Source organism: Equus quagga, unplaced genomic scaffold (genome assembly GCF_021613505.1).
Source record: "Equus quagga isolate Etosha38 unplaced genomic scaffold, UCLA_HA_Equagga_1.0 812_RagTag, whole genome shotgun sequence".
NCBI lineage: Eukaryota > Metazoa > Chordata > Mammalia > Perissodactyla > Equidae > Equus > Equus quagga.
The window spans coordinates 1-15,674 of NW_025803311.1; the positions used below are offsets into that span (position 1 = coordinate 1).

The window sequence follows — 15,674 nt, forward strand, 5'->3', positions numbered from 1 at the left end:
CTTACACCCATAGAATCATTTTGACAGAAGAAGGGTAATAGAAACTGGCTCATTAATCCTTTCATTCATCTTTCTAGTTGTCCCTGGTGAATGCTATAGTAGCTGAAGGGTAAACATTAGTGAGCAACATTAGATATATTTTATATAGTTTATTTATATATCAACTTCATCCCTACTTTACTATAAGAAAGATTAATAAAGCAAGAGTATAAAGGAATAATATTAATGAATATAAAACAATGCATATATTGTTTTAGTACTAACTGATTAGGAAATAATTACTTTGTGATATAGCTTTTACTGGACGCAAATATACAATTTTAATCTTTACACCATTATTATCCAGTTCATCTAATTATTAGAAAACATAATATATTGACATCTGGACCCTCCATGTAATACAGACACTGAGTGAAATATTGTAAAGCTCATAAAGATTCGTAAAATTGAAAGAAACTAGCAGATAGTTATATAATTTTCCCATGAGTAGAGATCAGTAAAAATACATTCAATATACAGTTATTCAAATATTCAGATAATTCATGAAAAGATATGACCATTGTATAGAATCAATATATCATGAATTTGTTAACTGATAAAAAAACATACATTAAACGCACAACTAACAGACAAGAACAACAAAGACCCAGGAAGTGCTACTCAGCAGATTATATACCATTGCTCTTCTCTAGGGCTTGCATCGTGTCGGGGTCCAGGGCAACACTGACAAGCAATTCCATGTAGCTTTTAAAGGTTTCCTTCATCGCACTTGTGTTCAAAACACGAGTGATAAAGGGAGCTGGAGGATCAAATGCTGGGAAGGAGAAAGGATGAAATGTTAAATATCCCTTCCTGACAACTTAAGAACACTTTTATCTGTAACAAGAGCCTATAAACAGATTAAAGGTTGTAGATAAAATTTCTTCAGATTCAAGGTTCTCCCCTCTGCCTTTAAACACCCCAAGAGAGACACTCTCAAAGCTGGTTTGCACATCACAATCACTAGAGATCTTAAAAAAAAAAGTCCAGATTGATGGATTTATTAAGACACAATCTTGTTTCGGGGATCAGGTAGTGGTGATGAAGCTAGCACATTATACTTCAAAAAAGGTTCCCAGCTAACCCTAAACCTAACCCCTAACCCCTAACCCTAACCACTAACCCTAACCTTACCTCAAGCCTAACCCTGACCCTGATCCACACCCTGACCCTGACCCTAACCCAACCCTAACCCTACCCCTACCCCAACCCACCACACTAACCCCAAACCCCTAACCCCTAACTGTAGCCCTAGCCCTAGCACTAGCCTTAGCCATAGTCCAAACCCTCACCCTGGCCCTGGCCGTGACCCTGACCCTAACACTCACCCTAACCCCTAACCCTAACCCTAATCCTAACCCTAACCTTACCCTAACCCTACCCCTAATCCTAACCCCTAAACCCTAACCCTAACTCTAACCCTAAAACTTATCTCCCCAACCCTAACCCTAAACCTAATTCCCTAACCCTAACGACAAACATCACCATACCTTTAACCCTAATCCTAATCCCAACCCAGAACCTGTACCCAAACCACGAACCTTAACCCGTATCTTGTATCCTTAACCCCCAACCCGTAAATTCGCCTTCACCCTTACTCTCACCCTCACCCCGCTCTTCTCACCTCTTGCCTCTAATTCCAGACCCCATCTTAAACTCTAAACCTTTGCCTAAACCCTAAACCCTGACACCGACCCCAACCCCTACCCTAACCACATCCCTGACGCCAGCCCTAACCCTAACCGCAAATACTCCATAATTAATCTACCACTGAAAACTGGGTGAGTTACTATAGAGCAGCTGTGGGGACTAGCCTGGGGCCTTTCTCCCCAAGGCAGCAAGGGCACCAAAGAAGGGGGTCACAGAGCGGCTACATAGGGTTTTAGAACAAATGGCATCCACCACATATGACAGGGATGTCCCTTCACTTGTCACCAGAGGCTTTGCTGACACCGCAGGTCGGTGAACACAGCGGGTCGGAGGTCTCAGGAAGCCGGGTCGGCACTCAATCCTGAGTTCAGGGGGAGACGGTTTTCCTTTCAGAAACGCAGATGTGGGGAGGCTGCATCCCCATCCTTACGGATCTCTCCTGTCTTGGGGACACAGTCAACATTTAAAGCGGATGCACGCGCACCCCACAGGCCAGGCCCCTTCGGGAAAACCAGTGCCGGCCGAGTTCGTTTCAACCCAAATGGCTCCCTCGGGCGCTCGTCCACCCTGTTGCTTGTCATGTATCCATGAAGCTTACAGCCCTGATCCTGAGGCCGATCTCTGACCCAGGCCCCACTCCACTGTCCCCGCCCGGCCACACGCCCAGACTTTCACCAGGACCGTGCTGCACCTACCCTGGCGCACAGTTCTCCGCGAGCTGCAATTTCAGAACAGACACAGCCACCGCCCAGCGCACACGAGCGCGTCCCGCGGGCTGAGCCTGAAGCGAGACTAACACATCCGGGCCGGGAGCCGGGGGGGCGACGGAAAGAACCGACGGCTGGCCGAGTGCGCCGAGGTTTTGGGAATCGCAGAGCCCTGGCGGAGATGGAAACAACCTCCAGCTGGCCGAGAGCGCCGAGCTTGTCCGAGTCACAGAGTCCTGGAGGAAAGAGCCGAGGGGAGACAAAAAGGGCCGAGAGTGTCTGAGGAGCAGAGCTTCTACCGAGCCGGGTGGGGAGGGGAGGGCCAAGTGTCTACGGAAAGGACCGAGCGTCGACGACAGGGTGGAGGATCCAGGGAAAGAGCCACTGTTGGGCAGGGAGGGCCGAGGAATGAGGGAAAGAGCCGAGGGCCTAAGGGGAGGGCGGAGCGGCCATGTGGAGAGAGGAGGCACTGAGGAAGCAGAGGCGGAGAGACTGAGAGGGCTGGGCGGCGAGGGGCGGGCGGCGGCCAGAGGGGCGGGGCCGCACGAGGAGCCGGAGTGAAGTGGGGACTCGGGGACACGGGGATCCGGGGTCTCTCCGCAGAAGCCCAGGAGCCCCCGCGCCCCCGGCGGGCAGGTAGCATCCGGGGTCTCAAGGCCGCAAGCCGGGAGGGACGCGACCCTGGAAGAGGCGGCGGGGCGCAGGCGGGGGCGCGTCTGGACCGTCGCGTGGCTGTGGATGGCGAGTGGCTGCCCTGTGCTCGCCCGCCCGCGTCGTGCGTGCGGCGTCTGCTGAGACGGGACCGTGCGGGGTGCTCCGCGGTGTCAGCTCTGCGCGGCGCGTCCCGTCGGGCGGCCCGGGCTGTAGACCGTTCGTGTTCACGTACCTTCGCCTTCCTTGGCCTTCCTTTGCGTTCTGGCGGCTGCTGTTTCCTGCGGGTCGCAGGCCCCCGAGGGGGCGCTGCTGTCACCCGGGGTAGGGGGATGGCGGGCGCGGGCTGTCCCCAGGGCGCCACCGGCTTCCCTCAGGAGCACCGGCTGACGCCCAGGGCAAGAGGACGGAGCCCGAGCACGTACGGCCCTGGCAACGCCCCTGGCCCCACAGTCTCTCGCCGAGGGGAGGGCGGCTTGGGTCCTGAGTGCCCGTCGCCGGGGGGAGGCGGAGCCCCACGTGGACCGCCGGAGCGGATGGGCCGTGAGACAGGGTGTGTGAGCGCAGCCGCGCTGTCCCCTCCCTGCATCCCTCGGGGAGCGGTGGGCCCCGCCCCGGCCAACTGTCCGCGCTCCAGGCGGCGGCCTCCCTCGGGCCCACCCCTCCTGCCCTCGCGCCAGCCCTGCACTCGCGCGGCCGCTGGTCCTGCCGGGGCCGCTCTTCCCGGCGTGCGGTCTGTGTCTCCCAGGGTCTCGCTGGGAGGAGGCCCTGCGCGCCGGTTCAGTCAGACCCGGGGTCCCCTCCCTGCGTCTACACCACAGGCGGCAGCCTGGCTCCCGGGGCGCGGGCGGGAGGACAGGAGCTCCATGCAGACGGGAAACAGAGGTGGCAGCCCTGTTCCTCCCTGGTGGCACTAACGCCAACCGCGCCCTAGACCCAGCCGTCCTCACTGTCTCTACCCCAGCCCTATCTCCATCCTGACCCTGACTGCAGCCCTGACCCTGACCATGAGCAGCCTGCCCTGGCGACTGTCCCGCCTGCTAGATACGCAGATATCTAGGGGAAAAAGTAAAGCACTATGAGGCATGGAGAGCACAGCTGTGCTGTGATTCGAGTCTTAAGTGGCCTATTGTAGCAGGCATCAAATGGAAAGAAATTGAGATTACTAGGTTTCTCTTTTGGAAAACTTTTCGTAGTTGTTTTTGTAATAGCCAAGTAGGATGTGAAAGAAGAGAAGCCCTGGGTGGGTGGCCAGTGCATGGAGTGGAGGAGGATGTGCCAGGATGAGGAGGGCAGCTCCAGCCACCCACAAGCGCCTGCAGAGCCGAGCTTGGCCTTTCTAGAAGCTCCTGCAGTCCACACTACAGCACAGGCCACATACTCATTCTGTGCATTGCTCCGTTTCTTCCTGTTTTCAGTAAGCAAAGGATGTAAGTATACTCACAGTCAGGGTCCGGCTCCTGATGACTCAGGTATCGAACACTGCCTGTCAGGTTGCTTCTCAAACTGTTTTAAGAGCAGTATAGTTTATCCTGTAAAGCAATTTCACAGACATAGGGAGTCTACTTAGTTTCACAGCAGTGTTGTTGAAGATGATACGAAGGAGATGCAGGTATTTTCCAGAAAAATGGGATAAAGTAGGCTTTAAGAATTCATTACCAAAAAAGACGACAGGGGCCGGCCCCCTGGCAGAGTGGTTAAGTTCGCATGCTCTGCTTTGGCTGCCCAGGGTTTCACCAGTTCGAATCCTGGGCGCGGACGTGGCACCACTCATCAGGCCACGCTGAGGAGGCATCCCACATGCCACAACTAGAAGGACCCACAACTAAAAATGCACAACTGTCTACCCGGGGGCTTTGAAGAGAAAAAGGAAAAATTAAAAAATCTTAAAAAAAATGATAAACTTAACCGTTTTCAGATGTTTTACAAGTATGACATACCCTGATTAAGTGTTCAGAGGTTTATATCCCCTCCCCAGTGCAGCATGTAGGGTTTGCTTTGCGACATACCAGGGAGAGATCAAAAGGGAGAGAGACCTCAGGGTGGGAGAGAGGAGTCACCACATAACCATAAATGACAGGCATCCTTGTGCGGGCACAGCAAACCCTGCCAACATGAGGACCCTGTCCCCGAGTTTCTGCTCTGCTGCCCTCCAGTGGCTTCCATCCTCAAGTCACCTCCCAGCCCACGGCTGAGGGCTCCGACCATCACATGTATGCTCCACAGCTGCAGCGAGAGGAGATGGCAGTGAAGGGGCTGCTGCCTCCCTCCCAGATCCTCCCCGGAAATCGCACGCGGCCCTTCTACTTGAAACTTAGTCGAGTGAGCACCCCAGAGTGCAGGGCTGCCCCGAGTGCACTCCTTCTCTGTATGGAAGAGGAAGGAGAGGGCATGCGTTAAGATGGCGGCAGCTGCTGTGACAGTGTCATCCGACTGGAACTCACGTGAAATCCCGACGGTGACCTGACCTGTGGCCAGTCCTCCCTGCCACTGCTGGATCTAGGGACTCAGGCTCTTCGTCTTAGAGATCCGCCCTCCTCCAGGACCCCAGCTGTGTCCCCTGGCCTGCTTTCACAGAGTGACCACAGGAGGACCCTGAGCCATTCTGGCCATAGCTTTCTAAATGTTTTTTAGTTTGGTTTTTGGTACTCATGCAGATTTGTGTGGGTGAGGCATCGTTCCCAGACAGCCCCACGTGCTGTTCATCCAGACCAACTGCCCTGGTCCCTGGTGTGGCCCCTTCCCTTTCTTGGACTCTCACCACTCACGCCCCATCCAGCATGTAGCTCACTCCCCACAACTCAGGGCTCCATGTACGGTCCTGGATGACCAGGTATCCGGTGGGAGCTGTCAGAGAAAAGGGGTGCTTGCATCTCCAGGGTCTGAGGTGTGTTTACAGTCACCATGGAAACCCCAGGGCAGGGTTTTGTGGGAACAAAGCTGCAGCTTTGGGAGTGACCAGACCACACCAAATGACCATGGCGCCTCTCCTCTCCCCCCACCCCCACCCTAGGGTTTATGAGTTCACACGCCCTTGGCTCCTGGAGACAGCAGTACAGTGAGACTGGGCCTGCGGGCCCCTTATGTATTTCCCATGTAGTGGACATACTCGTGGGCAGGTCGCTGCCCCCAGACTCAATCATTCAGTGTGTTGAACCAAGGCTCTGGGATGGGGTGAGGGGGCGGGGGCTGGAGGAGAGGAGAGTCATGGGACAGGTCTTCCTGCACAGATGCCCAGGAGGGGCGGACTGAGGGGGTCCCCCAGGGATGGGGTCACTGGGAGTGAACTTTTGGGGACCCTTTGTGACCTGCCTGGAGTGGGGGAGCACACGGTGAGTATAAATGGCCAGTGCCCAGGGCCTGATGCCAACAGAGGGGCTGAGCAGGGGGGCATCACCACCTCCTGGGCCTGTTCTCTGGGCATCAGCCCTCCCTCCAGAGAAGGAAAGCCAGGTCTCTGCACAGGTGGAGATGTGTCTTCAACAGAAGGGCCGGGTCCAGGGCTGAGGAGGAGCAGGGGATCCTGGGCCAGGCAGCCCCACAGTGTCAGGGCTCTTGCCCAGCGTGGATGCCACACCTGCCAGCAGGGTCCAGAGCTGAGTTCCAAGATGACTCGGTGTGTGAGGCCCTAGGACCTTTACCTGTGAGTGCCTTGCCCTGCGGTGTACAACATGGGGGCCGTTTTCTTTGGGCAAGTTCACAAAAAAACAGGTGGACCTGGAGTTGGCAAATTTATCACCAGTAATGAAACAAATAGGTAAAACTTGTTCATCATTTGATGAAAAGCTTAAGTGTTGCAAAAATAGCTTTTAAATCTTCTAGGAAGGAAACTATCGATCATCCATGGCGTGGTGCCTTTTCTCTGCACTCAGAAAGCTGATGGAGAAATTCAAACAGTGCTGAAAAGTCCACTGGGTGACTTGGGGCAACAGGGTTTAAAGACCGTGCTGGACGACCTGGTTCCAGTGGGCACGTTACAATAAGGGGGAGTTTTGACCAAGTCCTGGGGCAAATTGGGCTCTTAGGGAGCCTGAGAGTCAAGGGAAGCCCTTTCCTGAGCCCTTCCCAGCTAAGGGGGAGTTTGAGGTTGCAGAGGTGCTGAGGGCACGTGAGGTGGTGGATGGGTTCTCTCAGGGATTCTGTCACTCACCCAGAACCCTGACACATGTGTCCCCTAACTCGCAGCTGTGACCCTCACCAGGAATTCCCTAAGGCTAAGGTCTGCAAACAGTAAACTATACAGCATTGCAGAAACCTCATGACCCCTGTAAACCCTGCACCCCTCACCTGAGACCCCACCCTAACCACAAACCCCGACCTGGGATTTGCCCAGGGCTGAACCCCAAACATAAGCTGCCCCAAACCCTGACCCTAACCCCTACAAGTCGGTCTCTCTCTCCCTGCGGTTCCCACGCAGAAGCAGGCGTCACCCAGAGCAGCTGCCCTGCAGGGAAGCGCATGGGATCCGACGCATGTGTGTGGCCCCCACGGAAACACCAGGGGCCAGGGCCGAGCAACTGGCCTGGTGAGCGGGGTTTGGAGAGGGTGGTCTGGGCAGGGGCGGGCTCTTGTTGGAGGATGGAGCCCACGCTCTGTGGGTCCTTGAGGTCAGAGGCTCCTGGGAACACTGGTCTCAGGGGCGGGAGCTGGAGGCCACATGGAGCTCTTGGAGTTTGAGACACTTCTGAGGTTCAGCAGGATCTGGAAGTTCTGGGCTCCTGCTAACATCTCTCTTTCCAATGTAAAATGAAAACTCCCCTACCCCGATCTCCCCATGGTGCTTTTGCATCTGTGTAGCCTACTTCCTTTGAGTGGACTCGATTCGGAATTAGATGAAGGATGGGTCTCTGCCTGGATCACAGGTGACTTTGAACTCCGTGAGGTCTATATAAGAATTCTGAATAAATACATTCTTTGGCTGGAATGAAGGAGAAGTATCCCAGTGCATCTGAAGTACGGTGACAGTCACTAGACTGTGTAGATGGGGACTGGAGAGTCTGAGTGTTATTCTCCTGGGTGGGTCTGGTCACCGCCATCTACCTGTTCTTAACTTGACCCTCAACACGTGCTGGAGGTGGGGAGGAACCACCCAGCTTCTGAGAATTCACCTTAATAAATGTCGTAGGAGCTGGTCGCCTCTGGAGAGCTCACACAGCACTCGCGGCCCTTCCCCATCCTGAACGGTTCATGTGTCAACTCGTTTAGGATGCAGAGCAAACCAGTGAGGAAGGCACTATTGTGGGACATAGGAAGTGAGGGCAGAGGGTTCAGGTTTAGAAAATAGATGTATGTGATATATACATATGAGCGTGTGTATACGAGGGGGTGACTTCTGCCCACCGCACAGCACTGTTCTGAGGATCACACCGGACAGCAGGTAGATTTATGTACATACACACAAACGTATATAAAGTCTCCATTTCTTGATAACTTGCCCAAGAACTCACGGCCAGTCTGTGGCAAAATTTAGATGTAGACCTGGGCATCATGGCTCAAACCTGCGCCCACTGAGCCCCTGTCCTTTTGACCCCAGGCTGCCCCTGGGGCTCCGGACTCCTGCACCACCTCAGCTTCCCATCCAGCCGACACACTCCCTCGGCCTCATCCCCTGATTTGCTCTGTGGAGCCCATGGGGGGGGCTCAGGCTGCCTGTCCCCCGAGGCCCAGGGGAAGAGAAGCCCGGCAGGTGCCACCCTGGGAGCACATGGGGCTTCAGGTTTGTGGAGGCTCTGCTGACCTCTGACCTGTGAGGCCCTGCAGTGACCTCGCCTTCTGTCTCCATGGGTCTGAGCTGCCACTGGAGGGCATTGGTGGCCCTTCTGCATCCCTGGTGTTGTCATCAGTGACATAGCAGGGGCTCCATCCTTCCTGGGGTGATGGAGTAGGGGCTCCATCCTTCTTGGAGTGGCCCTGCCAGTGCAGGTGTGCTAGTCCCAGGGTCCTCTGCTCCAGGGGCCTGGGTACCCGGGTGGGGGGCACATACCCAGGGAGACCACCCGGTGGAAGGGGGTCGGCATTCACAGCCAGAGCTGCTGCTGCCTCAGATCGTCCTCGTGACGACAGCAAATGGACCCCGCACCCTGGTGTGCTGGGCCCACCCTAAGCACCTTCACGCCAAGAGGCCTGTGATGTAGACCGTGTTGCGATCCCATTTTGAGACAGACAAAGGAGGCTTAGAGACCTTTGATAACTTGTCCAAGGACTCACAGATAATTGGCAGAGGCAAGATTTGAACAAAAGAGGCAATTTGCCTCCAGAAGCCAGCTAGCCACCACGCTTCACTGATTTCTGCTAGAAATCACTGGAAAGAGAACTGCAAGATTGGGAAGCAGAGAGAACAGGAAGGATTGAAATGCGGAGAGAGGGGAGTTGGGAATGGAGGAGGAAGAGTGGCTCCGCCAGGGCAGCTGGCGTGGGAGGGGGAGGGGCTGCCAGGATGGGAGACAAGAGGAGGGGGACCCACCTGAGGAGATGGGACCCAGGGCACAGCCTGAGCAGGAGGAAGGATGAGCCTGGGGTAGAGGATGAGGGGCAGAGAGGAGGTCCCAGGGCTCAGAGGGGGATCGGAGCCCTGGTCACCAGGAGCCAGCATATTCCCTGGGGCAGTGGGAGCCCATGGCCTGTTCTGGCCCAGGCTCCAGAGGGATCTGAGGAGGCCAGCTCCCCAGAGGAGATTGGGCAGGGCTCCGGGGTCTCACGCTGGCCTCCAGCCCCCGACTTGAGGACTCAGACTCCCCTATTCCAGCAGCCGTATTCCGGAGTCCTCGGGGGTGACTCTGAGGTGCACACACTCCCCCTGCCCTCTGAGCCTGCCCTGGCCCACAGGCCCTGACTCCCCTCGGCCACCGTGTGAGGCACGTCAGGCTGAGCCCGTGCTGAGCAGAATCTGCTAAGTATCCAGATCCGGTCAGATCAGCAAAGGTGGGTCAGGGATTCCACCTGGACTGCTGGCTCCGCTGCAGGTGGCTGGGAGTGGAAGCACAGGGTGGGGCTCTCAGGGTTCCTTTTACGGGGTGGAAGGGTGGGCAAGGAGTACCCTCAGGCCTGCTGCCCCTTCTTGCTGTGTTGGTGTCAGTTGGCATTCCTCCTCTGGGCGGGTGTCTCCCCCGGCCCCTCGTGAAGCTGACTCAGGCACTGTGCAGGGGCTGCTCATCCACCTTCTCTCTGGCACACGGGGCCCATGTGAGGAGAAGAGTCACCTCGGCCCGAGCAGCCAACAAGGAGCACATGGTTCTGACAATTCCTGTCCCCCGAGAGCATATTCTGGGCCCGGGCCCTGCTGCCCCACTCACTGAAGAGACGTACCAGCAGCCACAGCCTGTCCATCCCCTGACAGTCCCACGGGTGGGAGAGGAGACCAGGTCCCTCTGGGACACGACTCGGGAAGAGCAGCCACATCTACTTGGAAGGAGGAGATGGCTGGGAACTCTGGGAGGGAATGACCACGGAGGCGTCAGGTGTGTTGGGTAAGGATGACAAGACCAACCCAGCAAGGACATGGGAGGTCCCCTGTGGAAGCTGAGGTCTCTCACTCAGAAATCAGGGGAAGTGGGAGGGTCAAAGAATATTCTAGAAAGATGGAACTGGACACACAAAGGTTGGAGGTGAGTGAGAGCACGGACGGCAAGTGACCAGACAGTCACTGCTGTTGGGAGAGGGGTATGTGGAGGGTGTAGGCAGAGAAGCTGAGGGGCAGCCAGGGTGGGCTGTGTTCTCAGGGCCACGGAGATACCAAAGGACATGGAGTGGGGAATGGCCGTGAGGATCCGTCTCCTACAAGGGTCACTCTGACTGATCCGTGGAGGATGGCGGAGGCAGGGAGCAGGGAGACCATAGGAAGCTGGCACAGTCGTCCTGGAGACAATGGCGGCCCGGACTAGGAGAGTGCTGGGGACTGGGAGGGAAACAGCTACTGTCAGTGGTGCGGTCGGGAACTGGTGACAAGTGGGATGCTGGGGCCCGAGAGATGGAGAAGTCGAGGACTCCAAGGCTTCAAGCTTGCACCCTGCAGTGGGTTGAATGGTGGCCCCCCGAAAAACATATGTCCGTGTCCTCATCCTCAGAACTTGTGAATATTATGGGATATGGTGATAAAAGATGTGACTAAGTTAGGGATCTTGAGGCGTTTATCCTGAGTAACCTGGGTGGGCCCTAAACGCCATCACAGGGATCCTTATAAGAGAGAGACAGAGGAAGAACAAAGACACAGAGAGACACAGAGGAGCCATGTGAGGACAGAGAGAGACAGGAGGGAGGCAGCCACCAGCCCAGGGATGCCTGGAGCCCCAGATGCTGGAAGAGGGAGTAGCGACCCTCCCCTGGAGCCTCCAGAGGGAGCACGGCCCTGCGACCCTTAACCTCAGACCCCTGGTCTCCAGGACGGGGGAGGATGGATTTTGAGGCACCCAGTTTGTGGTAACTTGTTGCAGCTACCTCAGGAAACTCACACACCCCTCCTGGGTGATGGTCCCTCATCAGCTCCAGGGAGCAGGTTTTGGCATGGAGAACCTGAGGAACTGGACAGCGTGGAGCCAACTCCACCTGGGTGGAGGTCCTGACAAATAAAAATGGCAAGTAACAGGATATATTGGAGTATATGAGGAAGCCATTTTGTGTAAACCTAATTTGGTCTGACCTTGTCTTTCCAAAAGGGCCTGATGGAGGCAGTTGAGCATTGTATATCTGCTTTAGAGATTCCCTATGGCAACAGCAAAAGGTCCTTGAGATAAAGGTGCAACCTCTCTCCCCCTCCCAACGTTTGCATCTCCTTAAAGATTAAGCATCTTTCTTTAGGCTGGGAACCGATTGCAGCGCTCATCTGTGACCGCCCAGCCCAAGGCAACACACCTGCCACCCCGTGGCATTAACTAAGACAGCAGACCTATCTGCCATTTCCATCAATCGCTGTGCTGACAGAGCAGCCTCGTGACTATTGTAAAAGGGACATTTCAATCATATGTGAAACATACTCTTTGAGGGTATACAACCACCCAGTGTACCCCCACTTCTTTGGAGTGCTCTGTTCCTTTGTGGAAAGATTCTCCTGGGTTATAATCCTAAGATTCAAACTCAGGATAAACTCACCCAAATTTTCATTTATAGATTGGTTATGGATTATTTTTCATCGACGGTTCCCAGAGAGCACAGGCCCTTGGCTCAGAGCAGACTGGGGGTGGAGAGGGTGTCCAGGCACAGAGATGGTGCTTGAGGCTGTAAGGGAGAAGGAAGCATCAGGACAGTGTGTCCACTGAGGAGGTGCAAAGAAAGCCAGGCTGGAAGAAAAGGTGTCGCTGGGGGGATGAGGAGGAAGTTGAGGGGACCCCTGGGCAGCAGCTTCCAGCTGCTGGTGTGTCTGGAGCTGGTCACCCATTTCCTCCATCTGTAAAATGAGGACCACTCATGACTCCACCAGGACAGCTGGGGTGGCAGGGAGACATGAGACAGAAGAAGGGGAAGGATTTTCTCAGGATGGGCTGGCAGGAACAGTGGACAGACGGAGTCACATGGAGGGGCCAAGAGGGCAAGGTCCATGTGACCCACCTGCAGGGGGATGGGTCAGGCAAGGGGAGGAAAGGCCTCTTACATGGTCATTGATGCGGGGTGGGTGAGCCGAGGAGTCGAAAGAAAGATTTCTTAGACTCTCAAGATCTGGCAGTAGTGCTCTTTTATTATTAATAGTGTGGAATAGCATGGGGACAGGACCCATGGGCAGTCAGAGCTGCTGCTGCCAGCATGGGGACGGGACCCATGGGCAGTCAGGCTGCTGCATGGGGACAGGGCCCACGGGCAGGAGGAGCCCCTGCTGCTGCCCCGAGTTGAGGGTTAGGGCTAATTTTATAAGGCATGGGTGTGAGAGTTATCTCTTTACAAGACAAAGGAAAGAAAATGAAAAAAAGTTAAAATGGTATCAGTGCAGGTGGGGTCTGGTCATTGGGTGATCCCATGACTTTTAGACAAGAATCAAATCGGATTAAGTAAAGGTCAGAAGCCACCACCCTAAATCAGTTATATGAGATTGCCAGACAGCAACCAACTTAAGTTCTTGCCTTCCCCATTAAGAGTTTCTAGGAACAAGGTCATCTCTCTTCTTCCTGGTACAGAGAGGGAGGCACATTTTACAGATAGAGATTTACCTTACAAATGTAAATATGTCCCAACAAGGGCAAGTTCCATTTCCCAGAGCCTCCTTCCCTGTCCCAGTTTATCCAAAGCAATCAGCCCCAAACAATCCCGATGCCAAAGAGACATATCCTGGGGTGGCCAATTTCAGGTCCCTACAAGGTTATCCCCCTTTCCTTCACAAATGCAAATATCTCTCAAAGAGCAACCAAATTCCAATCATCGGAGCCTGCTTCTCATCTGAAGTTTTAAAAGTAACCAGCCTAAACAACTCATCAGTCATGAAACCAAACGAGTCTGGACACAAGGGGCGGCTCCGTCTCCCTGAGTTTTCTTTCCCGAATGCACCCCGCATTGACTCTGCTGAGCTCACGGCCTTGCCCAGCTCTCTGACCTCTGACCCCTGCCCCCTTTCTCTGTTCCTCTCAGCTACAGGCTGCCACGGTCCAGACCACAAATCTCCAGATGTCCCCTGCTTTCTGACTGTGCTGCACCTCCCCCAGTGCACACTTCTCTGCAAGCTGCGATTTCAGAACAGACGCAGCCACCGCCCAGCGCACAGGAGCACATCCGGTGGGCTGAGCCTGAACTTAGACGCCTGCATCCGGGCGGGGAGCCGAGGGGCGACGGAAACAACCTACAGCTGGCCGAGCGAGCCAAGAGTGTCCGAATTGCAGAGTCATGAAGGAAAGAGCTGAGGGGAGACGGAAAGGGCCGAGGGTGTCTGAGGGGCAGAGCTTGTACTGAGAGCCGCATGGGGGAGGGGAGGGCCGAGTGCCCATGGAGACAGCGAGGAGTGGCAGAAAGGGCCGAGGGTGTCTGAGAAGCACTGTATTGATGAAGAGAGCCGGGTGGGGAGGGGAGGGCCAAGTGTCTACGGAAAGGACTGAGCGTCGACGACAGGGCGGAGGATCCAGGGGAAGAGCCACTGTTGGGCAGGGAGGGCCGAGGAATGAGGGAAAGAGCCAAGGGCCTAAGGGGAGGGCGGAGCGGCCATGTGGAGAGAGGAGGCACTGAGGGAGCAGAGGCGGAGCGAATGAGAGGGCTGGGCGGCGAGGGGTGGAGGAGGCCATAGGGGCGGGGCCCCACGTGGAGCTGGAGTGAAGTGGGGACTTGGGGATACGGGGATCCGGAGTCTCTCCCCAAAGGCCCAGGAGCCCCCCCCCCACCCCGGCGGGCAGGTAGCATCTGGAGTCTTGAGGCCACACGCCGGGATGGAGGGGACCCTGGAAGAGGCGGCGGGGCGCAGGCGGGGGCGTGTCTGGACCGTCGCGTGGCTGTGGACGGCGAGTGGCTGCCCTGTGCTCGCCCGCTGGCATCGTGCGTGCGGCGTCTGCTGAGACGGGACCATGCAGGGCGCTCCACGGCGTCCGCTCTGCGCGGCGCGTCCCGTTGGGCGGCCAGGGCTGCGGACTGTTCGCGTTCACGTACCTTCGCCTTCGTTGGCGTTCCTTTGCGTTCTGGCAGCTGCTGCTTCCTGCGGGTTGCGGGCCCCCGAGGGGGCGCTGCTGTCACCCGGGGTGGGGGGATGGTGGGCGTGGGTTGTCCCCAGGGCACCATCAGGAGCACTGGCTGACGCGCAGTGCGTGAGGATGGAGCCCGGGCACGTAAGGCCCTGGCTATGCCCTTGGCCACGCCCCTGGCCCCACAGTCCCTCACGGGGTCGGGGGGAGGGCGGCCCGGGTCCTGAGTGTCCCCGCCGGGTAGGCAGAGGCCCACGAGGACTGCCGGAGCGGGTGGGCCGTGAGATGGGGTGCGGGAGTGCAGCCGCACCGTCCCCTCCCTGCGTCCCTTGGGGCACGGTGGGCCCCACCTGGGCCCGACTGTCTGCGCTCCAGGCATCGGCCTCCCTCGGGCCCAATTCTCCCACCCTCTCGCCTGCCCTGCTGATGAGCGGCCGCTGGATCGCTCCCAGACTGCTCTTCCCAGGGCACGGTCTGTGTCTCCGAGGGTCTCCCTGGGAGGAGGCCCTGCGCGCTGGCTCAGTCAGACCTGGGGTACTGTAGGGACCTGAAATTGGCCACCCCAAGATACGTCTCTTTGGCATCAGGATTATTTGAGGCTGATTGCTTTTGATAAACTGGGACAGGGAAGGAGGCTCTGAGGAATGGAACTTGCCCTTTCTTAGGACACATTTACATTTGTAAGGTAAATCTCTATCTGTAAGAGGTGCCTCCCTCTCTGTACCAGGAAGAAGAAAGGAGATGACCTTCTTTCTAGAAACTCTTAATACCAAAGGCAAGGACTTAAATCTGCATTTTATTGTGCTTGTCTGGTAACCTCCTGTAACTGACTTCCCTCCCCCTACCAACGTTGGCATTTCTTTAAGGATTAAGCATCTTTCCTTAGGCTAGGAACTGATTGCTGGGCTCACCTGTGACTACCCAGCTCCAGATAATCGACTTGCCTCCTGCCACGCCCACCACCGAGATAGCCGACCACTACCTGCTGTGTCCATCAAGCACTGTGCCGACAGGGCAATCTTGTGACTATTGTGGGAGGGACATT

At 56.0% G+C, this 15,674-nt stretch overlaps 1 protein-coding gene across 1 annotated transcript; it reads right to left on the minus strand.

Moving 5' to 3' along the window:
• Positions 1 to 193: 193 nt before the first annotated feature.
• On the minus strand, positions 194 to 14,726 carry LOC124234493 (collagen alpha-2(I) chain-like). Its single transcript, XM_046651841.1, has 5 exons — positions 14,598 to 14,726; positions 3,283 to 4,087; positions 2,385 to 2,632; positions 1,942 to 2,132; positions 194 to 814 (listed from the first exon to the last, which is right to left on the minus strand). The coding sequence occupies exons 1-4, from the start codon at positions 14,724 to 14,726 to the stop codon at positions 2,079 to 2,081; spliced, it is 1,236 nt and encodes a 411-aa protein (XP_046507797.1). The 3' UTR covers positions 194 to 814; positions 1,942 to 2,078.
• Positions 14,727 to 15,674: the final 948 nt, after the last annotated feature.

Coding starts and splice junctions, on each gene's coding strand:
- LOC124234493 (XM_046651841.1), bottom strand. CDS start 14,726: ATGGTGCCCTGGGGACAACCCACGCCCACCATCCCCCCACCCCGGGTG. Junction 4,088..14,597: donor GAACGCCAACGAAGGCGAAG/GTACGTGAACGC, acceptor CTGCGTATCTAG/CAGGCGGGACAGTCGCCAGG. Junction 2,133..2,384: donor GCGGAGAACTGTGCGCCAGG/GTAGGTGCAGCA, acceptor TGTGTCCCCAAG/ACAGGAGAGATCCGTAAGGA.